Genomic DNA, 22,548 nt, shown 5'->3' on the forward strand with positions numbered 1-22,548 from the left:
TAATCACTGGTGACTCCATAGTTAGGGGGACAGATATGAGGTTCAGTGGGAACAAGAGAGACTCACGGTTAGCATGTTGCCTCCCAGCTACCAGGGTTCATTATATCTCGGATCATGTTTTCAGGATACTCAAGAGGGAGGGGGAGGGAGAGCAGCACCAAGTCATGGCCCACATAGGCACTAATGACACAGGTAGGAAAAGGGACAATGAATTTAAGGCAGAAATTCAGGGAGCTAGTGTGGAAGCATGGAGCTAGAACAAACAGTTGTTATTTCTGGTTGTTACCCCTGCCATGTGCTAGCAAAGCGAATAATAGAGAGACAGAGGAACTGAATGAGTGGCTACAGGGATGGTGCAGGAATGATGGTTTTGGATACCTGGATAATTGTGGCTTATTCTGGGATAGGTGGGACCTCCACAAACAGGATGATCTACACCTGATCCAGAGTACCACCAATATCCTGGGTGGAGGGGGAATAGTTTGCTAATGCCCTTCGGGAGGGTTTAAATTAATTCAGCAGGGGGATAGGTACCTGAATTGTAGCACCAGGAGATTGAGAGTAGTGAGGTCAGAAACATGGTTTCAAAGTCACAAGAGTACACCGGCAAGCAGGTAGGTGGTTCGAACTGCGTTGACTTCAACACCAGGTGCATCTGAAAAAGGTGGGTGAACTTGCAGCATGGATTAGTACCTGGGACTTTGATGTTGTGACCATTTCAGAGACATGGATAGAGCAGGGACTGGAATGGTTATTGCAGGTTCTGGAATTTAGATGTTTCAGTAAAAACACAGACAATGGTAAAAAGAGGGGGAGGTGTGGCTTTGTTAGCCAAGGTCAGTATTATGATGGCAGAAAGGATGTTTGAGGACTTGTCTACTGACATAGCATGGGCCAAGGTTAGAAACAGGAAAGGGGAGCTTTCTATAGGCCTGAATAGTTCCAGAGATGTAGAGGAAAGGATAGCAAAGATGATTCAGGATAGGAGCGAGAGTAACAGGGTAGTTGTTATGGGAGACTTTAACTTTCCAAATATTGACTGGAAATGCTATAATTTGAGTACTTTAGCCGGATCAGTTTTTGTCTAATGTGGGCAGGAGGGTTTCCTGATACAGTATGTAGACAGGCCAACAAGGGGCGAGGCCACAATGGATTTGGTACTGGGTAGTGAACCCGGCCAGGTGTTAGATTTGGAGGGGAGTGGGGTGAGCACTTTGATGATAGTGAGCACAAATTGATTATGTTCACTTTAACAATGGAAACGGATAGGTATATGTCACAGGACAAGAGATATAACTGGGGGAAAGGCAATTTTGATGCAATTAGGCAAGATTTAGGATGCATAGGATAAGGAAGGAAACTGTAGGGGATGGGCACAATTGAAATGTGGAGCTTATTCAAGGAAAAGATATTGCGCGTCCTTGATACATATGTACCTGTCAGGCAGGGAGGAAGTAGTCGAGTGAGAGAAGTTTCTAAAGGCTTTAGGCTTTCTAAAGAAGTTGAATCACTTGACAAGAGAAAAAAGAAGGCTTATGTTAGGATGAGACATGAAGGCTCATTTAGGGTGCTTGAGAGTTACAATCTAGCCAGGAAAGACCTCAAGGGAGAATTAAGAAGGGCCAGGAGGGGACCTGAGAAGTCATTGGCAGATAGGATCAAAGAAAACCCTAAAGCTTTCTACGGTTTTATCAGGACTAAAAGAATGATAGAGTAAGATTAGAGCCAATCAAGGACAGTAGTGGGAAGTTGTGCGTAGAATCCAAGGAGATAGGAGAAGCACTGAATGAATATTTTTCATCAGTATTCATGCAAGAAAAAGACAATGTTGTCGAGGAGAATACAGATATTAGACTAGGCAGGATTGAGGTTCATGAGTAGGAGGTGTTAGCAATTCTGGAAAGTGTGAAAATATATAAAGTCCCCCTGAGCTGGATGAGATTTAACCTAGTATTCTCTGGGAAGCTAGGGAAGAGATTGCAGAAACTTTGGCTTTGATCTTTACGTTGTCATTGTCTGCAGGAATAGTACCAGAAGACTGGAGGATAGCAAATGTTATCCCCTTGTTTAAGAAGGGGAGTAGAGACAAAACTGGTAATTATATACCAGTGAGCCTTACTTCAGTTGTGGTTAAAGTGTTGGAAAAGGTCAGAAGAGATCAGATTTATCATCTAGAAAGGAATAAGTTGATCAGGAATCATCAACACAGTTTTATGAAGCGTAGTTTGTGCCTCAAACCTTATTGAGTTCTTTGAGGTGATCAAACAGCTGGATGAGGATAAAGCAATTGATGTGTATGGATATATGTATATATATGTATATGGATTTCAGTAAGGGGTTTGATAAGGTTCCCCATGGTAGGTTATTGCACAAAATATGGAGGCATGGGATTGAGGGTGATTTAGCGGTTTGGATCAGAAGTTGGCTAGCTGAAAGAAGACAGAGGGTGGTGGTTGATGGGAAATGTTCATCCTGGAGTTCAGTTACTAGTGGTGTACCGCAAGGATCTGTTTGGGGCCACTGCTGTTGTGATTTTTATAAACGACCCGGATACGGGCATAGAAGGATGGGTTGGTAAATTCACGTATGACACTAAGGTCGGTGGAGTTGTGGATAGTGGCAAAGGATGTTGCAGGTTACAGAGGGACATAGATAACTGCAGAGCTGGGCTAAGAGGTGGCAAATGGTGTTTAATGCAGAAAAGTGTGAGATGATTCACTTTGGAAGGAGCAACAGGAATAAAGAGTACTGGGCTAATGGTAAGATTCTTGGCAGTGTGGATGAGTAGAGAGATCTGTGTCCATGTACATAAATCACTGAAAGTTTGCCACCCAGGTTGATTGGGTTGTTAAGAAGGCATACGGTATGTTAGCTTTTATTGGTGGAGGCATTGCGTTTCGGAGCCATGAGGTCATGTTGCAGTTGTACAAAACTCTGGCGCGGCCGCTCTTGGAGCATTGCGTGCAGTTCTGGTCCCCGCATTATATAAAGGATGTGGAAGCTTTGGAAAGGGTTTAGAGGAGATTTACTAGGATCTTGCCTGGTATGGAGGGAAGGTCTTATGAGAAAAGGCTGAGGGACTTGTGGCTATTTTCATTAGAGAGAAGAAGGTTGAGAGGTTTCTTAATAGAGACAAACAAGATAAATTGAGGGGTTAGATAGGGTGGACAGTAAGAACCTTTTTCCTCAGATGGCAATGGCCAGCACGAAGGGACATAGCTTTAAACTGAGGGGTGATAGATATAGGACAGATGTCAAAGGTAGTTTCTTTACTCAGAGTAGTAGGGGTGTGGAACACCCTGTCTTCAACAGTGGTAGACTTGCCAACTTCAAAGGCATTTAAACGGTCATTGGATAAACATGGGGATGAAAATGGAGTAGTGTAGGATAGGTAGGCTTCAGATTGGTTCCACAGGTTGGTGCAACATCGAAAGCTGAAGAGTCTGTACTGTGCTGTAATGTTCTATGTCAGCTTGATTCCATGCACTAACAGGTTTATCCAGCAAATGATGTTCAAGTGCCAAATCACTTCTAATGTTGACACTACTATGAGATTTGCAAGCATAGGCTGATCAGATGTGGTCATTACTTTGCTTATTGCAAACAGCCAAAAGGGATGTATTGTTTGATATAGTTCACTAGTCTTTGAGATGTACAGCCTCCATCCGTAGAATCACACCAGCACTGAAATTCATTTGTGATACCATTAATTTTTATGATCAGCACAATGTCTTTTTGGTTTGAAAGCAACATCCTGTTAGTGGTGAATGTGTCATGTATCTCAGCTGCAGAGTAGCAGTACGAAATGGCTAACTTAATCTGTTGCTCAAATGTTTGAGGTACCTTACCCTTAAGCTTTGACAAATTCTTTTAATTATTATAAATTGGGGAACAATATGGCATAATGTATTTAAAACGCTATTTTTACTTCTAAGAACAACACCATACCAATTAAGATTAATAAGTTTAAAGCTTTCAGTCAGTCATAATTGTCCTATATGAAATACATTTATGCATTCTCCACTAGGTCCTTAGTGGGCACAGCACAAGCATGAAATTATTTAGAAGCAATATTAATATGGTTAAATTTGGTTATAGCATATGATTTGTTGGTGCAAAAGCCAAAACATTTCAAGATTAGCTCTTCATTTCAGGCTAAGGCTGAAGCATTTTTTTTTGTTTCTCTCCATCCCACTGTATCATTGTGTTGTGGCATCTTTCCATCTTGTAAATGATTGAGTGGATCAGCACAGGGCAAAGTGTCTTAAGCACTGCCTAGTGAGGCATGGGAGTACCATTGCAGTTTCTGTCACACTTGCTGCAAAATAGGCTGAGAAGGTATACTAGTTGAAGTTTGTCTTTTCCTCGCCTCTTCAAAAGCCTTTCCAAACAGTCTGCAGATGTCCTGGCAATCCATAAATGTCTTCAAAGTTTTACTGTCAATGTCCACCACCTTTATCTCTCATTTTCAGATATCCTTAAGGCAGAGGTATATACCCCGAAGAAGTAGTGACCATTTAACTGTATATAAGGCCTATAAGTATACGGCTGTCATCCATCTAATAAATGTGGCAACGTGAACAGGAGACATTATTGGCACATGAGTGTTCAATACAGACATTTGGCAGCTAAAATAAAATTATTGCACTTCCAAGCTCTAACATTTGCACATTGTTTAGTGGATGATTTTGAAGATTGTAACCTATTTTTCTAATCAACTTGTTATTACACATCTCTGGAACAGGTGGGACTTGAACCTGAGCCTCCCAGTCCAGGGTAGGAAACCCACCGCTACACACAAGATGGCGCCCTGGTGCACCGTTCCTGGAGATACTGCATAGAACAAAGAACATTACAGTACAGTACATGCCCTTTGACCTGTAGAACCAATCTGAAGTCTATCCTCAGCATTCCATTTCATCCATATGTTTATCCAATGACTATTTAAATGCCCTTGAAGCTGGCGAGTCTACGACTGCTGCAGGCAGTGCGTTCCAGGCCCCTACTATTCTCTCAGTAAAGAAACTACCTCTATATCTGTCCTATATCTATCACCCCTCAATCTAAAACTAGGTCTCCTCATGTTAGCCATCGCCATTCGAGGAAAAAGGCTCTCCCTGTCCATCCTATCGAACCCTCTGATTATTAATTGTCAATTAAGTCACCTCTCAACCTTCTTCTCTCTAATGTAAACAGCCTCAAGTCCCTAAGCCATTCCTCATAAGACCTTCCCGTCACATCAGGCAACATCCTAGTGAATCTCCTCTGAACCCTCTCCAAAGCCTCCTCCACATCCTTCCCATAAAGCAGTGACCAGAACAGTACACAATGCTCCAAGCGCGACTGGGGGGGGGGGGGCAGGGAGGCTTCAGAAAGTTTCTGTTCGGATCCAGAATCAGGCATGGCTGCCATTCTCTCTCCTTCCTTGCTTGTGTGTTGTGTAAAGCCTCTTGCTAGGTCCATCAGGAAGGATGTGAGCCTGAAAGGGATGACTATTCCAAGCAGCAGATGCCAGCTGGTCAAAGCCTCCTTGTATGTGATGACTTCATACATTTACTGCTTGGATCCACTGTCAGTACCGAGACACATGAGCATCTACAACCAGTTCGAACTGGCCTCAGGAGCCAAGTTAAATCAAGGCAGAAATGAGGCCATGTTCTTTGGTAACTGGGCTTACTGATCCTTTATTTCCTACCCCCCCCCGCCCCCATCCCCGCCTCACCATCAGGACAGATTTCCTGAAGGTATTGGGAATATAGTTCAGATGGGCTGGGATACAAGCAAAATCTTGGCAGTAGCACATTGTCAGGGTGAGGCAGAAACTGAGCTTTTGGGAGCATGCTTCCCTCTCCATTGCAGGTGGGAAACCTGGCCATCAGGTCAGAGAACCTCTCTATTGTTGTAGATGCTGCAGGTCAGCTGGAGGTCTAAAATGGACCATGTTTGCAGGTGCACCACACACAAAGCTCTTGGTGGTGGGGGGGTAAGGACGAGTGAGTGAAATGTACCCAGCATTGTCATAATCCTGATGGCCACCTTTGTGTGTGGCTGCACCATGCTGTGCATAGACCCTCGGTGTTAAGAAGAATAGGTCTGGTGTCATTGCTGCATAATGCTCCAAGTAGCTGGACTGTTTTGTATCACCTGTCCTTGATGGAGAAATTTGCAAGGCAAAACATTTTTGACCACAAGTCCATCAGGAAACACAGTCATTACACACGAGCCTCAAGACCATGAGGAAAAAGGACTGTGGTGGGTTGTTCCCTGAGAAGGCAGTCAAAATCATTTGGCAAAATGTCTCATCGCCAGAACTTGCCAACAAGCACCAAGACATAGCTTGGCTGTTGGCGAGAAGGGCACTGTCAGTCAGATCAGACATGTATGCCTGGACTCTCTGTGCTATAGCATGCTGGTCTCAAAGGAGCTGTGGGGGCGTAGAGTTTGTCACATATCTGCTGGAATGATTCTTTGCAAAGGAAGTCTGGAGAGACACGCTGTGGTTTTTATTGAGGTCCATCCCAAGCAGTTCTGCGACACAGGACTCTGTGCTCTACAAGGTAAAAACAATGACTGCAGATGCTGAAAACCAAATAGTGGATTAGTGGTGCTGGAAGAGCACAGCAGTTCAAGCAGCATCCAATGAGCAGCGAAAATCGACGTTTCGGCCGTCGATTTTCGCTGCTCGTTGGATGCTGCCTGAACTGCTGTGCTCTTCCAGCACCACTAATCCAGTATCTGAGCTCTACAAGCTGTTCCCCAGGATGCTCACCAAGACAAACATCAACTGTGCCTGAAGGACCATCAATTCTGTGAAAGACGCTCTTTGCGCTGCCTGAAACTTGTTGGTCTTCCAGATCAAGGAGTTGACCTCGACCAAATATTGTTGGCTGGCACACTCCAAGGCCCAGGACTATTGCTGAGGGATGCATTAAAGCTTGGGACAGCAGCTGCCAAGGCGCAATGGGAATGACCACTACCTATAGCCTTTCTGCCAAAGGCAAATAGGAGTTTGTTCAATTATCTGGCCCTGCCAGTGCCTCAAATGCATGTAAATGTAATCTTGTATAAGAAATGCCTTGCATTTGGTTGTTCTCTGCATGTAAAGACTGTACAGAATCGAACTGCTCAACCGACTATGTTTTATACAAAGGCTTTTTAATGAATAAAGTATATTTTTGAAATAAAAGAAAGGAGCAGCAAAATGGAGAGGTCCCAGAAGCAGTCAGACTGACAGTAAGACCTGCTTCAACAAAACAAAATTATGATACTGCTAGAGAGTGGGATGGTAACTAGTGGTTATTTCTCTGGATATTGAGGGAAATTAAGACTTTAGACCATGAACTTTGCCCTCCAAATTTTTTCCACACCCCTGCCTTTCGCTGTCCCAACTGTTGGATTTTCTTGGGCTCGTTTTCAGCAGAGCTGACTATACTCTGCTACTAACATCCACTCCAGACCTCTTTTCCTTCTTTATGATGAATATCTTGCCCTCTACCTTTGATTCTGCAGCATCTTGATCTCTTACCTCCTATACCCTGTAATCTTCCCAGACCTTCCCTTCTGTTCCACTTGCTCTTCCCCATTTTTTTGTCTCCGCAGTATAAACCTATCACTTTTCCACCCCTCTCTCCAGTTCTGAAGAAATGTTATCTTGGACTCAACATTAATTCTGCTTTTGCTCTCTACAGCTGCCAGATCTGCTCAGTTTCTCCAGCACTTGATTTTGATTCCAGTTTTCCAGCATCTGTGGTATTTTGCTTTTGTGACAAAATAAATTCTAAAGAGAATGCAGCGACAGAGTGGGTATACGTGCATATGTTATTTAAGGCAGTAGTGCAGGTTCAGAAACAAAAGGTTAATATGACACCCTAGCTTTTATAAATAAAAGCATCAAGTACTGAAAGAAAGTAATAATAAATCTGCGTAGAACATTATTTTGACCTACTGTGTTTAATTCTGGGCACCACACTGTAGGAAAGATTAGAAGTTATTAGGAAGGCTGCAGAAAATATTTGAGAGAGTTGTTCCAGGCAGTCGGAATAACTTTACAGATAAACAGAATCAGAATGGATATGAATAGACTAGATATGAAAAGAAAAGTCTTCCACTGGTGGAAGAATCAAGAACCAGATGGCACCAATTTAAATTGAACAGTGAAAAGAAGTAATGGCAACAAAAAAACCTTCTGTATACAGCAAATATTTCTGGAATGCACTGCCTGAGAGTGTGGTGAAGGCAGATTCAACTACAGCTTTCTAAGATAATCAGAGAATTATATGTGAAAACAAATATAAATTGCACAACAGGGTAATTATAGATAAGTGATTTAGCTTACCTTATATGCTATGCTATTTGAAGAGTCCACAATTAGAAACAATGGTTTTCGTGTGAAAGGGAAAAAATCACCAGGATGAAGACTAAAGAGGAAGAAGCAAACAGAAGAGTCACACTTTCCTAAAGCAGATATTGCCAAGAATTTATTCCTTTTATAATTAATAGGCAGTTGTGCAGCTGAAACCAAAGGCAGTTAAAGCACTAACATGGCAGAAATATTCAAAATAAATTTAGTTCAATGTAAAAAAACTCAACAAAAGGTTAAACTATTTAGTTACTACACCATGTAATCCAGTTTAAGTTTAATTCTGAAGAAAAAGGATTAACAAAGCACTAGTTATATGTTTTCTACAAACAACATTTTGCAACTAGAATGATTGTTAATCTACAAATCATCAAATTGTCCATGGATAGATCATCAGAAAAGGTATATCGTGTTTGAAGTATTGAAACATAGCTGATACTTCTACAAAAAAAATTATGATAACTCTTCAGCAGTGGGAACCACCTCAAGAAAATAGAAGAAAAAGATAAAATTGGGAAAAATAGACAGTAGAGAAATGTAGAATTTTCAATGATTAAATCATGATGGTACATTAATTGGAAAATCTTTTTTTTTTCAGAAATACACTTATGACATCGTCACTCGAGTTCTTCTGGACTATTTCCATATATCTCTATTACAATAGAACTTTGTTAAATTTAGAGATTAACATGTTGAACATATCTGCTGTAAGAGATTTCAAATGCTTTAGTCTTTAATACTTGTACTAAAACTGGACAGACATACCAATGCATTTCTTTAAATGAATTGGTGCGTTTTTGCATTACTTCCATGCTTCCTGCATCACGATTATTGTTGGTCAGCACCCCACCAAAATCATATGGACCTAAACAGGAAAATAAATATTTAAATGAGATTTCATTTTACCTTCTGGTTTATTCTTAGCTGGGATTAGTGAAACCACTCATTATTGTCAGTAAACTGTTCCTTTAGCTTTTGATTATCACAACATTTTGAAAAAAAACATACATGAGTTTAATAACTATACAATTAATCACTTATTGTGGGAATACCCAGGGATATTCAGCAGGTACCTCTCCAGATTGTAAACATCCTATAGCCCTTAGATCTCTAGACTTTATTTACTCCATATTGTCAGTTGTCCTTTAAATGTCAAGGTACTCAACTCTGGAATTGCCTCCAAAAACCTCTCCAGTTCTCTACCTCCCTCTTCATCCTTCAAGGCATGCCTTAAAATATCAATCTTCGACCAAGCCTTTTGTAATAGCTCTATGTTTGCGAGAGTCAATTTTTTGTTTGATTGTGCTTTTCTTAAACAACAGTGGAAAAAGGTTATTCATTCATTAGAATCATTACAGTGTAGAAGCAGGCCATTTAGCCCATCAAGTCTATACTGATTCTCTGATCTTATCCCTGTAACCCTGCATTTCCATGGCTAATCTACCTAACCTGCAAATGTCTGGACTGCAGGAGGAACTGGAGCAACTAGCGGAAACCCACACAGATAGTCACCGAAACTGGAATCAAACCAGGGTCCCTGCCATTATGAGGCAGCAGCTAACCAGTGAGTCATTAGGGATGAGTAAATTACATTGGAGATTTTTTAATCAAATGTCCTTGAAATAATATTCATAAAATGTACACTGCAATCTGTATTTTAAAATCTTAATTATGCTGGAAGAATAATTAACCTATTATACCTTTTGATTTGAACATGGCAAGTGCAAGATTGTTTTAAACGGGAATGTACAATCAGAAGTCAGGACGAATATTCAACCTATCATACTTGTGCTGGCTGCAATAACCCCTTGTGAAAGCTGTCCAATTTGAATCCATACACATTTACATTTATGCTAAAGTTCTTCTTCAAATACACGCAAAACTTTAAAAATCCTAATGAGATCTGAATCCACCACACAATTCAGTAAATAAGTTGCATATTTTAACATCATTTCATAATCAGCGATATTATTTAAGTTAAAGGCAGATAAAAATTGCTATCTCGTTCATTAAAATTCATTTTACAAATTACTCATTAAAAACGTATTACAAATTCTCTCCAATACATCTGATTGTGTTTCTAACAATCCAGACAAAGAATTCCACAGTTACGTAAATATAATAAACAATTTGATCATGCAATATAGCATAATACTTTTTGTGGACCTTAAATTGTACCTAGTGTATAGATGAAAATACTATTTGGGTGTTTAGAATCTGGATCTCACAGTTTGTGAGGGGGTAGAGACAGAAATTCTCAAAACATTTAAGTAGCTCAGTTTGTGAGAAGATTTGTAGCTCGGGTGCTCGTTGTTGTGGTTCTGTTTGCCGAGCTGGGAATTTGTGTTGCAGGCGTTTCGTCCCCTGTCTAGGTGACATCCCCAGTGCTTGGGAGCCTCCTGTGAAGTGCTTCTGTGATCTTTCCTCCGGCATTTGTAGTGGCTTGAATCTGCCGCTTCCGGTTGTCAGTTCCAGCTGTCCGTTCCAGCTGGAACTGACACCCGGAAGCGGCAGATTCAAACCACTATAAATGCCAGAGGAAAGATCACAGAATTGCTTCACAGGAGGCTCCCAAGCACTGGGGATGTCACCTCGACAGGGGATGAAACGTCTGCAACACAAATTCCCAGCTCGGCAAACAGAACCACAACATTTAAGTAGCATTTAAATGTGCACTTGTGGCAGCCATGGCATTTAAGGCTATGGGCCAAGTGATGGAAAATAGAATTAGAATAGAATAGTTAGGTACTTGTTTTTGACCAGTGTAAACTCAATGGGCTGAAGGGCATTTTCTGTACTGTAGACCTCCAACTCTATAAATCTAAGAACAGATCAAGATATTCTTTAAAGTGTTTTCAATTATAGTTTTTATTTGTAATCCTTCTATTTCACTGAACTCAGTGCAATTTATTTTTTTTCTGAACACATTTGAAAGTAAAGTCACCACTGAGAGAAAGCTGATTGTGGTTTAACCAGAGGGTCACCACATCTTAGGTGAGGGGACAGGTTGAGAAGGGAAGTCCGTCAGGGTAACCTCAGCCAATGCAAGAATTGGACCACACTGTTGGCAGTATTCTGCATCACAAACCAACTGAACACTCAACTGAGCTAACCAATCCCACTCTAAACATATTAAGGTATACTCCATTGTGCAGGAAGAAACTATTTTGCTACAGAGCTCCAATATCAGTTTCGTAGTTGTGAATAGCAGACATCTCGACAAATTCTCTCCCCACTATCAGGTATTCCTGAATGTAATATGCAAAACATAAGGTTTCTTTTATTTAGATTTTCAAAATCTGCTCTAAGCTTACTGTCAATACTAATGAATATGACTTTTAGTCTAAGTGCCAGACTGCTCATTTGACATTGCAAAAAAGTCAAGGATATTTGCACATAGCATTATATCATGGCTATCTAGATCTTTCACTATTGTATGATTCAGCTAATGAACTCAGCAATTTGTGCTGTTAAGTTCGGTTTTCACAGTGCCAATATACTCAAATATATCATATGTGATTCCCCTGTTCAAGAAGGGGAGTAGAGACAATCCTGGCAATTATAGACCAGTAAGCCTTACTTCAGTTGTTGGTAAAGTGTTGGAAAAGGTTATAAGAGATAGGATTTATAATCATCTAGAAAAGAATAATTTGATTAGGGATAGTCAGCACAGTTTTGCGAAGGGTAGGTCGTGCCTCACAAACCTTATTGAGTTCTTTGAGAAGGTGACCAAACAGGTAGCTGAGAGTAAACCGGTTGATGTGGTGTATATGGATTTCAGCAAGGTGTTCGATAAGGTTCCCCACAGTAGGCTATTGTACAAAATGCGGAGGAAGGGGATTGTGGGAGATATAGCAGTTTGGATCAGTAATTGGCTTGCTGAAAGAAGACAGAGGGTGGTGGTTGATGGGAAATGTTCATCCTGGAGTCCAGTTACCAGTGGTGTATCGCAAGGGTCGGTGTTGGGTCCACTGCTGTTCGTCATTTTTATAAACGACCTGGATGAGGGCGTAGAAGGGTGGGTTAGTAAATTTGCAGATGACACCAAGGTCGGAGCAGTTGTGGATAGTGAAGAAGGATGTTATAGGTTACAGAGAGACATAAATAAGCTGCAGAGCTGGGCTAATAGGTGGCAAACTGCGTTTAATGCAGACAAGTGTGAGGTGATTCACTTTGGTTGGAGTAACCGGAATGCAAAGTACTGGGCTAATGGTAAGATTCTTGGTAGCTTAGATGAGCAGAGAGATCTCGGTGTCCAGGTACACAGATCCTTGAAAGTTGCCACCCAGGATGACAGGGTTGTTAAGAAGGCATACAGTGTTTTAGCTTTTATTAATAGAGGGCTCGAGTTCCGGAACCATGAGGTTATGCTACAGCTGTACAAAACTCTAGTGCAGCCGCACTAGGAGTATTGTGTACAGTTCTGGTCACCGCATTATAATAAGGATGTGGAAGCTTTGGAAAGGGTGCAGAGGAGACTTACTAGGATGTTGCCTGGTATGGAGGGAAGGTCTTACAAGGAAAGGCTGAGGGACTTGAGGCTGGTTATGTTAGAGAGAAGGTTGAGAGGTGACTTAATAGAGACATATAAGATAATCAGAGGGTGAGATAGGGTGGACAGGGAGAGCCTCTTTCCAAGAATGGCGACGGCGAGCACGAGGGGGCATGGCTTTAAATTGCGGGGTGATCGATATAGGACAGATGTCAGAGGTAGTTTCTTTACACAAAGAGTAGTAAGTGTATGGAATGCTTTGCCTGCAAAGGTTGTAGATTCGCCAACTTTAAGTATATTTAAGTCGTCATTGGACAAGCACATGGAGTAGAGTAGGTTAGATGGGCTTCAGATTGGTATGACAGGTCGGCGCAACATCGAGGGCCGAAGAGCCTATACTGCGCTGTAATATTCTATAAACTTATGAACAGATTTAGGACATGCTTTCAGTCCTGAAAATTTGAAAGATAAGACATCTCAAGGATTGGTGCAACAAATAAAGTTAGCTGTTTCATGTTACTGCTGTGTAGTCACGAGTGGTGTTTTCCACTAAGGTTGTTGCACTTAAGCCAAAGAGACCCTCTTGCCTATCACACAAACAAGTAATATGGTATGTGAAATTGAGTGTGATGACAGGTCTGTAGGCCAAACCTTCCAAAGAATAGTTATTTCAGAAATAATCCTGATTATGGAAAGATTCACACCGACAACCAATTTTAAATTGTCAGTTGGGCTTGCAATGTGGTGCACAAATGCGCTGGAAACTATGTATACAAGTACACATTGCACCAGTTTCAACTCAACGGAATAGGCGACAGCTTCTGTTTCATTCAGACTCCACCTGCTTTAAAATTTTAATCAAGCTTAACAATTAATTGTCACTCATCATCTGTTGCATTCCTTCATGGCAAAGCTTTTACCAGAGTCTAACTGTTCAAAAATCAGCACCCCCTTCTAACAGCATAAACGATGTTTTCCCTTTACATTGCTATTTCTTGCAAAATGTCCTAATGAGTACAAGACAAAACATGTCTTTTTCAGCAATATTTAACTTCCTTTTTTGAACATATACTGCACCATAAAACTAGCTACGAAAGACTAAGGAGGAAAGAAGTAAAAAGTCCTAACTAAACATCTTAAACAATTTGGAAAAACTGTTATAATCTATATGACTATTCCGTCAGTCTAAATTCCTAGCTTGGGACCTCGTGCAACAATGTTAAATTCAAAATTCATCATAATTGGGTTTGCAATTTAGATTGAAGAGGAAATGAAGAAGAATTCTTTATTTCAGGGGATGTGAGCTTTGCTGGTTGAGCCAGCATTTATTGCCTATCCCTAGTTATGATGTTGGCGAGCTGTCTTCTTGAACCACTACAGTCCATTTGGTGTATGTACCCCACAATGCAGTTAGGGTGGCAGTTTTCAGACAATCAAGGAAGGGGAATATAGTTCCATATCAGATAGTGAAAAACTGGATGGGGATCATGCATGAGGCGGTGTTACAATGCATCTGCTGCCTTTGTACTTTTGGATGGAAATGGTCATGAATTTGGAACATACTAGAGGGACTGAATGCTTAAGGGTGCAGTGCCAACTAAGTGGGATGCTTTGTCTTGGATGGTGTCAAACTTTGAGTGTTGCTGGAGATCAACTCATCCAGGCAACTGGAGAGTATTCCATCACATTTCTGATATGTGCCTTGTAGTTGGTGAACAGGCTTTGGGAGAGTTAGATGAGTTACTTACTGTAGGATTCCTCACCTCCAACCTGCTCTTGCAACCAAAGTATTTATATGGGGTTGTGACTATAAGCAAAGCAAGTAGGGAGATCCAGAATGTCGAATAGGTTTGAGATTCGACTGATTGTAGCACTCTCTGGTACCAAGAGTCATTCAAGCGGAGGAAGAAAAGAAATATACTTGTAATTGGGGCTAGGATAGTCAGGGGAATAGACAACTGTTCTCTGTGGCCAGGACTGAGAGTCCAGAGGCTGTTGCCTATCTGGTGCCCAGGTTCAGGATATTTCATCAGTGCCACAGAGGAACTTGGAAGAGGGGATAAAGATCCAATTGTTGTGGTCCACGAAGGTAACAATGACTTCACCTCCCATACCATCTACAACCTCATCAGCTCCGGGGATCTCCCATCCACAGCTTCCAACCTCATCATCCGCGAACCCCGCAGCACACGATTCTACCTCCATCTGAAGGGTGAGAAACTTGACTTCCCCAGTAAACCCATTGTCTCAGCCTGCTCCTGCTCCACTGAACTTATCTCTGCATACCTCGACACCGTCCTGTCACCTTGAGTCCAGGAACTCCCCACCTACGCTCAGGACACCACTCACGCACTTCACCTCCTCCAAGACTTTCATTTCTCTGGTCCCCTGCGCCTTATCTTCACCATGGACATCAAGTCTCTGTACACATCTATCCACCATGCAAAGCCCTCCAAGCCCTCCGTTTTTTCCTCTCACGCCGTCCCAACCAGCACTCTTCCAGTCACACACTCATCGGGGTGGAGCTAAACTGGTCCTCATCCTTAACAACTTCTCCTTTTAATCTGCCCACTTCCTCCAAACCAAACGGGTAGCCATGGGCATCCAGATGGGCCCAGCTATGCTTGCCTCTTGGGTATGTGAAACAGTCCATCTTCTGCAGTTATGCCGACATCATCCTCCACCTTTTCCTCTGCGACACTGATGACTGCATCTGCGCTACCTCGTGCTCCCACGAGGAGGTTGAACAGTTCATCAACCTCATTAACAACTTTCACCCTGATCTCAAATTCACCTGGACCATCTTGTCCCTCCACTTGGACACGTCCCTCCCCTTCCTGGACCTCTCCATTTCCCACAGCTACCTGGACTACGCCTCCAGTAAAAGTTCCATCCCTTATTCCCAACTCCTCCGCCTCTGCCAATCTGTTCCCAGGATGAACAATTCCACCACAGAAAATCCCAAATAGCCCCCTTCTCTAAAGACTGCAATTTCCCCTCCAGCACATCACCTCCACTTCTCACACCTCTGCCCTTGAACCCCATCCCTCCCATTGCAACAAGTCCAAGGACAGACCCCCCTGGTCCTCATCTTCCACCCCACCAACCTCCATATACATTGCATCATCCTCCGCCACTTCTGCCACCTACAAAAAGACCCCACCACTAGGGATAAATTTCCCTCCCCATCCCGATCAGTGTTTCAGAGAGACCATTCACTCCCGACTCCCTCATCAGATCCACACCCCTCACCAGCCTCACCACTCTCAGCACCTTCCCCTGCCACCACAGGAAGTGCAAAGCCTGCGCCCAAACCTCCCCCCATCTCCGTCCAAGGCCCAAAAGGAGCCTTCCACATCTAATAGTAATTTACCTAAACCTCCACTAACGTCATCTACCATATCCATTGCACCCAATGTGATCTCTTCTACATCGGGGAGATAGGACGCCAACTTGCGGATCATTTCAAAGAACATCTCTGGGACGCCTGCATCAACCAACCCCTCTGCCCCATGGCTGAACACTTCAACTCTCCTCCCACTCCAACTAAGACATGCAAATCCTGGGCTTCCAGCATCATCGAACCCTAACCACCCGACACGTGTCGGATTTCACCAGTTTCCTCATTTCCTCTCTCCCCACCTTATCCCAGTCCGAAGCCTCAAACTCAGCACTGCCCTCTTGACCTGTCCATCGCCTTTCCCATCTATACGCTCCACCCTCCTCTCCGACCTATTGTCTTCTCCCCCACCTTCATCTACCTATTGGATTCTCAGCTGCCCACCCCCAGCCCCACCCCACCTACCCATTTATCTCTGAGCACCCCCTGTTGACAAGCTTCATTACTGAAACGTGGATTCTCCTGCTCCTCTGATGCTGCCTGACCTGCTGTGCTTTTCCAGCAGCACACTCTTGACTCAGTATGTAGATAGGCCAACAAGGGTCGAGGCCACATTAGATTTGGTACTGGGTAATGAACCCAGCCAGGTGTTACATTTGTAGGTAAGTGAGCACTTTGGTGATAGTGACCATAACTTGATTACGTTTACTTTAGTAATGGAAAGGGATAGGTATATACCGCAGGGCAGGAATTATAACTGGGGGAAAACGCAATTATGATGCGATTAGGCAACATTTAGGATGAGAAAGGAAACTGCAGAGGATGGGTACAGTTGAAATGTGCAACGTGTTCGAAGAACAGCTACTGCATGTCCTTGATAAGTATCTACCTGTCAGACAGGGAGCAAGTAGTCGAGCGTGGGAACTGTGGTTTACTAAGAAGTTGAAGTTCCTGTCAAGAGGAAGAAGGAGGCTCATACAAATATGAGACATGAATGCTTAGTTAGGACACTTAAGAGTTAGAAGCAAACCAGGAAGGACTGAAAGAGAGAGCTAAGAAGAGCCAGGAGAGGACATGAGAAGTCTTTGGCAGGTAGAATCAAGAAAAGCTTTCTCTGGGTATATCAGGAATAAAATTTGGGCTTGTCAAGGACAGTAGTGGGAAGTTTTGCATGGAGCCCAAAGAGATAGAACAGACCCTAAATTAATATTTTTCATCAATATTCGCACAGGAAAGAGAAGTCATTGTCGAGGAGAATACTGAGATACAGGCTATTAGACAAGATGGGATTGAGGTTCATAAGGAGGTGGTGTTAGCAATTCTGGAAAGTATGAAAATGGATACTGGGCTGGATGGGAATTGTCCTAGTATTGTCTGGGAAGCTAGGGAGGAGATTGCAGAAACTTTGGCATTGATCTTTATGTCGTCATTGTCTACAGGAATAGTGCCAGAAGACTGGAGGATAGCAAATGTTGCCCTTTGTTCAAGGGGAGTAGAGACAACCTTGGTAATTATAGACCAGTAAGCCTTACTTCAGTTGTGGGTAAAGTTTGGAAAGGATTATAAGAGATAGGACTTATAATTACCTAGAAAGGAATAATTTGATTAGAGACAGTCAACGTGATTTTGTGAAGGGTAGGTCATGCCTCACAAACCTTATTGACTTCTTCGAGAAGGTGACCAAACAGGTGAATGAGGGTGAAGCGGTTGATGTGCTGTATATGAATTTCAGTAAAGCTTTTGATACGTTTCCCCACGGTAGGTTATTGCAGAAAATACATAGGCATGGGAGTAAGGGTGATTTAACTGTTTGGATCAGAAATTGGCTAGCTGAAAGACGACAGAGGGTGGTGATTGATGGAAAATGTTCATCCTGGAGTTCAGTTACTTGTGGTGTACCACAAGGATCTGTTCTAGGGTCACTGCTGCTTGTCATTTTTATAAATGACCTAGATGAGGGTGTAGAAGGATGGACTAGAGAATTTGCAGTTGACAAAAGTTGGTGGAGTTGTGGACAGTGCAGAAGGATGTTGCAGGTTTCAGAGGGACATAGATAAGCTGCTGGGCTGGGCTGAGAGATGGCAAATGGAGTTTAATGCGGAGATGTATGATGTAATTCACTTTGGAAGGAGTAACAGGAATGCAGAGTACTGGGCTAAGGGTAAGATTCTTGGTAGTGCGGATGAGCAGAGAGATCTCAGTGTCCATTGCATAAATCCCTGAGAGTTGCTACCCAGGTTGATAGGGTGAATAAGAAGGCGAACTGTGTGTTAGCTTTTATTGGTAGAGGGATTGGCTTTCGGAGCCATGAGGTCTCATTGCAACTGTACAAAACTCTGGTGCGGCCACACTTGAGTATTGAATACAGTACTGGTCACTGCAATATAGGAAGGACGTGGAACCACTGAAAGGGTGTAGAGGAAATCTACCAGAATGTTGCCTGGAATGGAGGGAAGGTCTTATGAGGAAAGGCTGACGGACTTGAGGCTGTTTTCGTTAGAGAGAAGAAGGTTAAGAGGTGACTTAAAAGAGATATACAAGACACTCAGAGGATTGGATAAGGTGGACAATAAGAGTCTTATTACTCAGATGGTGATGGCTAGGACGAGGGGATATTGCTTTAAACCAAGGGGTGACAGATATAACACAGATGTCAAAGGTAGGTTCTTTACTGGGAGAGTAGCAAGGGCATGAAATGCCCTGTACGCAACAGTAGTAGACTTGCCAACTTTAAGGGCATTTAAACGGTAATTGGATAAATACATGGATGATAATGGAATAGTGTAAGTTAAATGGGCTTCAGGTTGGTGCGTCAACCTGTGAAACCATCAAGGGCCAAAGGGCCTATAATGTGCTGTATTGTTCTATATTTCAAAGCTTCCTACAAAATCACCTGATAACATCTTGCTTTGGTTTAGACCCTGCTGGGGCTGTTTTGAACAATGACTTACTTGGAGAGATGCTGGATTTACCTGGATCAGTTTAAGGAATGCATGCTAAGAGTGTTCTCTCTAATACTCTTGCCACGCATGGGTATCAGAGGTCCGTGCAGCCTGTAGTAACTTTGCCTCTATTGAATGCTAATGTCAATTGCCATGTATGAAGATTGGAGTGGCTGCACATGCACGCAACCATGCAGCTTAAAAGGAATGCTGCTGCTAAAAACAGAGTTCATGATGCAACCTAAGTGATCACTTGAAAAAGTGACTGAAGGAACATCAAGATTGTATTTCCTGAGGAAAGCAAGATTACAGAGAAAATCATACATTATTAGTGATTTGACTGTACATGCCAGGACATCTGAACATCAGACTCTAAAACAACCTGCACTTTATCCTTTTACCTTCAAGAATAACTTATTGGTAAGAATGTACTTTCTTTCAGAAAGCCTATCTCTGCAGAGATTTTATTTTACACTTTCCCTAACAAGTGGATATGTGTGCTCATGATTTGGGAATATTTACTGGGATAAACATTGACACTTCTACATTACTGACAATGGATGTTAACCAACTATTGTAGCTCTATTGAATTAGTTTGTTTTGATGATAAACCAATGGTTGTATTTATTAAGAAACCTGGTTGATAGATCTTATTAGCTAAAATCTTGTATTTAATTGGTCATCTTGGTACTGGATAAAATATTTTTATTTTATGTTGCAACCTGTGGAATAGTGAGTCAAAGGTAACAGTGCATTCTTCCAAATTTGTTTGTCACAATATTTCAATTCTGAAACCACACTGGGATTCAGGATATATGGATTCAGCCAAAATCTGGATTCTGACAAGAGTGATATGGCCTAAGTTTCCCACAATGTTCAATAAGGAGATGCCTGGATGCATTTGCAATTTCTGTAGTTGCTTTGATCTTGCACAGGATCCCAATCTCGACATCACACAAGACTGAGACTGCCTCTCCTTCCAAAAAACAGAAAGGTTTATACAGGGGAGCTACTTTCCAGTTGTTGTTGATCAGTTCAGACTCAGTTCCTGAAGTTTTGCCCATTGCATTTGTGACAATAAATTTGCTGAATTCCATCATTGTAGGTTTAATAAGCCGGCCTTCTCTGGTATCTAGAGCTTCCTGGGTGACAATGTTCTGCGTATAACTCATACCCCTCCAACTGTTCACTGCAATTGATGACCTCCCATACCTTTGTTTTCAAAGGAGCCATTTTCTTTGTGGATGTACCTGTTGTCTGTTTTAGCCTATCATTCATGCTCCTGGCATTCTCTATGTCAGAGGATATCTGGGAGGTTCTAGCCGAGTTGTCACAGATATCATTTGTACACCATCTAGCAGTTGATAGACTTGATGGTGAGCAGCTCTGAGTACATTTGGAGTTGTATTGCTCAGATTTCTCTTGTGCTTAATGAAAATAGGTCACTTTGCTTTAATGACAGATCTTGTTACAATGGTGTTAACTTGAACCAACAATTTTGCCCTCTTTCTTTCCATTCGTTGAGAATATGGTATTCCGGATTATGATCATATTTTGTTTCTGCACTCAATATAGAATTTTCTGCAACGCCAATTCAATCAAGTGACAAAACAATTATTTTTTATTTGGGTGATCACTAAAATGGGCATTGATGCTAAAGCAGCTTTTCTGCTTTCAATTAAAGAACTTCAAGCGTTGGACCTTCACTCTAGTGCACACTAGTGATCCTCATCATCAGTACTGTGGCAATTTCATGCATTGAAAATGCTGTTCAATGAGCAATAACTGATGATGATCAGATTCAGGTGACACCAATACCCGAATCCTGAGCAACTCCAGAATGCCTCCTCATTGTATGTTTGTTCTGAAACAGGGTACTTGTTACACAGCTAATGGAGAGAGATAAAAAAACCCCTGCAGCGCCGTGACCTCTTCAGCCGTTCTGCTTGTCTGCACAGCTCATGGAAGCCGTAAAGTTCACAGTCTCTGTCCACACTCATTTTCTTTCCAAAGCCAGCTTTTCTAAGAATAGGAGGGCCAGAACTCAAGGTCCACATCCACTCCTCTGTTGAGGTTCAAGATAATTTGGGTATTCTGCTGATATCAAAGTCAATCTCTTCACAGAATTGATCTTTCACCTACGCAATGGAGATTAACTGGCTTTGCTGAAGTTGAGAGGTAAATGGAGAGAACATGTTCTGAACCATGTGGGGGTTTCTATCAATGAGAGTAGTGAGTTCCTTATAATGAAGCCTGCAATTTTCATGGTTTCTTTAGAAGTCTTCTCCTGACAGATGAATGTGTAATATTTTAATTTAGTGATCCACTGAGCTTGGTCTCTTGAAGAAATGCTATGTCCATCTTCAACCTGGCAATTTCCATGTCAATTACAGCTGTCTTTCTCACATAATTGATTAGTTCCAATCACCTGTCATTCCCTTGCACATAACCCTGACATCTAGTTTATTCCACCTTGTTCAATGGATTCCATCCACTTGCTCAACAGACATTTGAAGCATCCATTCAGCAGATATGCCACAGCATGTCAGCACCTTACTAGTCACAAGCTGCTTGACTTGAGGTGTGTGATGGCTGACCAATAAGACATAATTATCCCTCCCACCAGAGACACAGTATGTAGTATCATGTTTTTTGTGGGCGGCACAGTGGCACAGTAGTTAGCACTGCTGCCTCACAGCGCCAGAGACCCGGGTTCAATTCCCGCCTCAGGCGACTGACTGTGTGGAGTTTGCACATTCTCCCCGTGGGTTTCCTCCGGGTGCTCCGGTTTCCTCCCACAGTCCAAAGATGTGCAGGTTAGGTGAATTGGCCATGCTAAATTGCCCGTAGTGTTAGGTAAGGAGTAGATGTAGGGGTATGGGTGGGTTGCGCTTCGGCGGGGCGGTGTGGACTTGTTGGGCCGAAGGGCCTGTTTCCACACTGTAAGTAATCTAATCTAATCTAATCTAATACTAATCAAGATGGTCTTACACTATAATTGTTGTCTCCCATGTTATGCTAATAGTCTGTGGAGAAACTTCAATGTTCTCTCCAGGAGTCTTCTCTGGAGGAACCGGACTGGCAAAGAGTCTGTATATCACTGTTGACATTACCAATAGAATCCAAAGCACTATTTTTGGCACCATCTTGTGTGTTGCAATGGCTTGAAAGATAATATATTTAGATACCAGTCGGCCTTTGCTTCCCACTGTTCACCTCCAAAACAAAGAGGAGGGACTTACCAATGGAAATACTACCAATAGCAACAGGAGATTCCCTCATTTTCTCCCTCTCCTGTTGGTACTAGCCAGTGGTGAGGGCTAACACTTAGAAACAAACTAGCACACAAAACTGGAAAGTATGTTAATGCTCTTCACCTAGACAACAGTTGTATCATATCAACCTAACCATAAAA

General features: G+C 42.3%; 1 protein-coding gene across 3 annotated transcripts in view; it reads right to left on the bottom strand.

Moving 5' to 3' along the window:
• Positions 1–22,548, bottom strand: part of scai (suppressor of cancer cell invasion) — a 182,030-nt gene that overhangs the window by 23,705 nt on the left and 135,777 nt on the right. For all 3 annotated transcript variants that reach the window (XM_072565864.1, XM_072565865.1, XM_072565866.1), the window contains 2 exons: positions 9,125–9,224; positions 8,336–8,417 (listed from right to left, as the gene is read on the bottom strand). In XM_072565864.1, coding sequence (XP_072421965.1) covers positions 8,336–8,417; positions 9,125–9,224 — 182 coding nt within the window. The remainder of the gene's footprint in view (positions 1–8,335; positions 8,418–9,124; positions 9,225–22,548) is intronic.

Source organism: Chiloscyllium punctatum, chromosome 49 (genome assembly GCF_047496795.1).
Source record: "Chiloscyllium punctatum isolate Juve2018m chromosome 49, sChiPun1.3, whole genome shotgun sequence".
In the NCBI taxonomy this organism is placed as follows: Eukaryota; Metazoa; Chordata; class Chondrichthyes; order Orectolobiformes; family Hemiscylliidae; genus Chiloscyllium; species Chiloscyllium punctatum.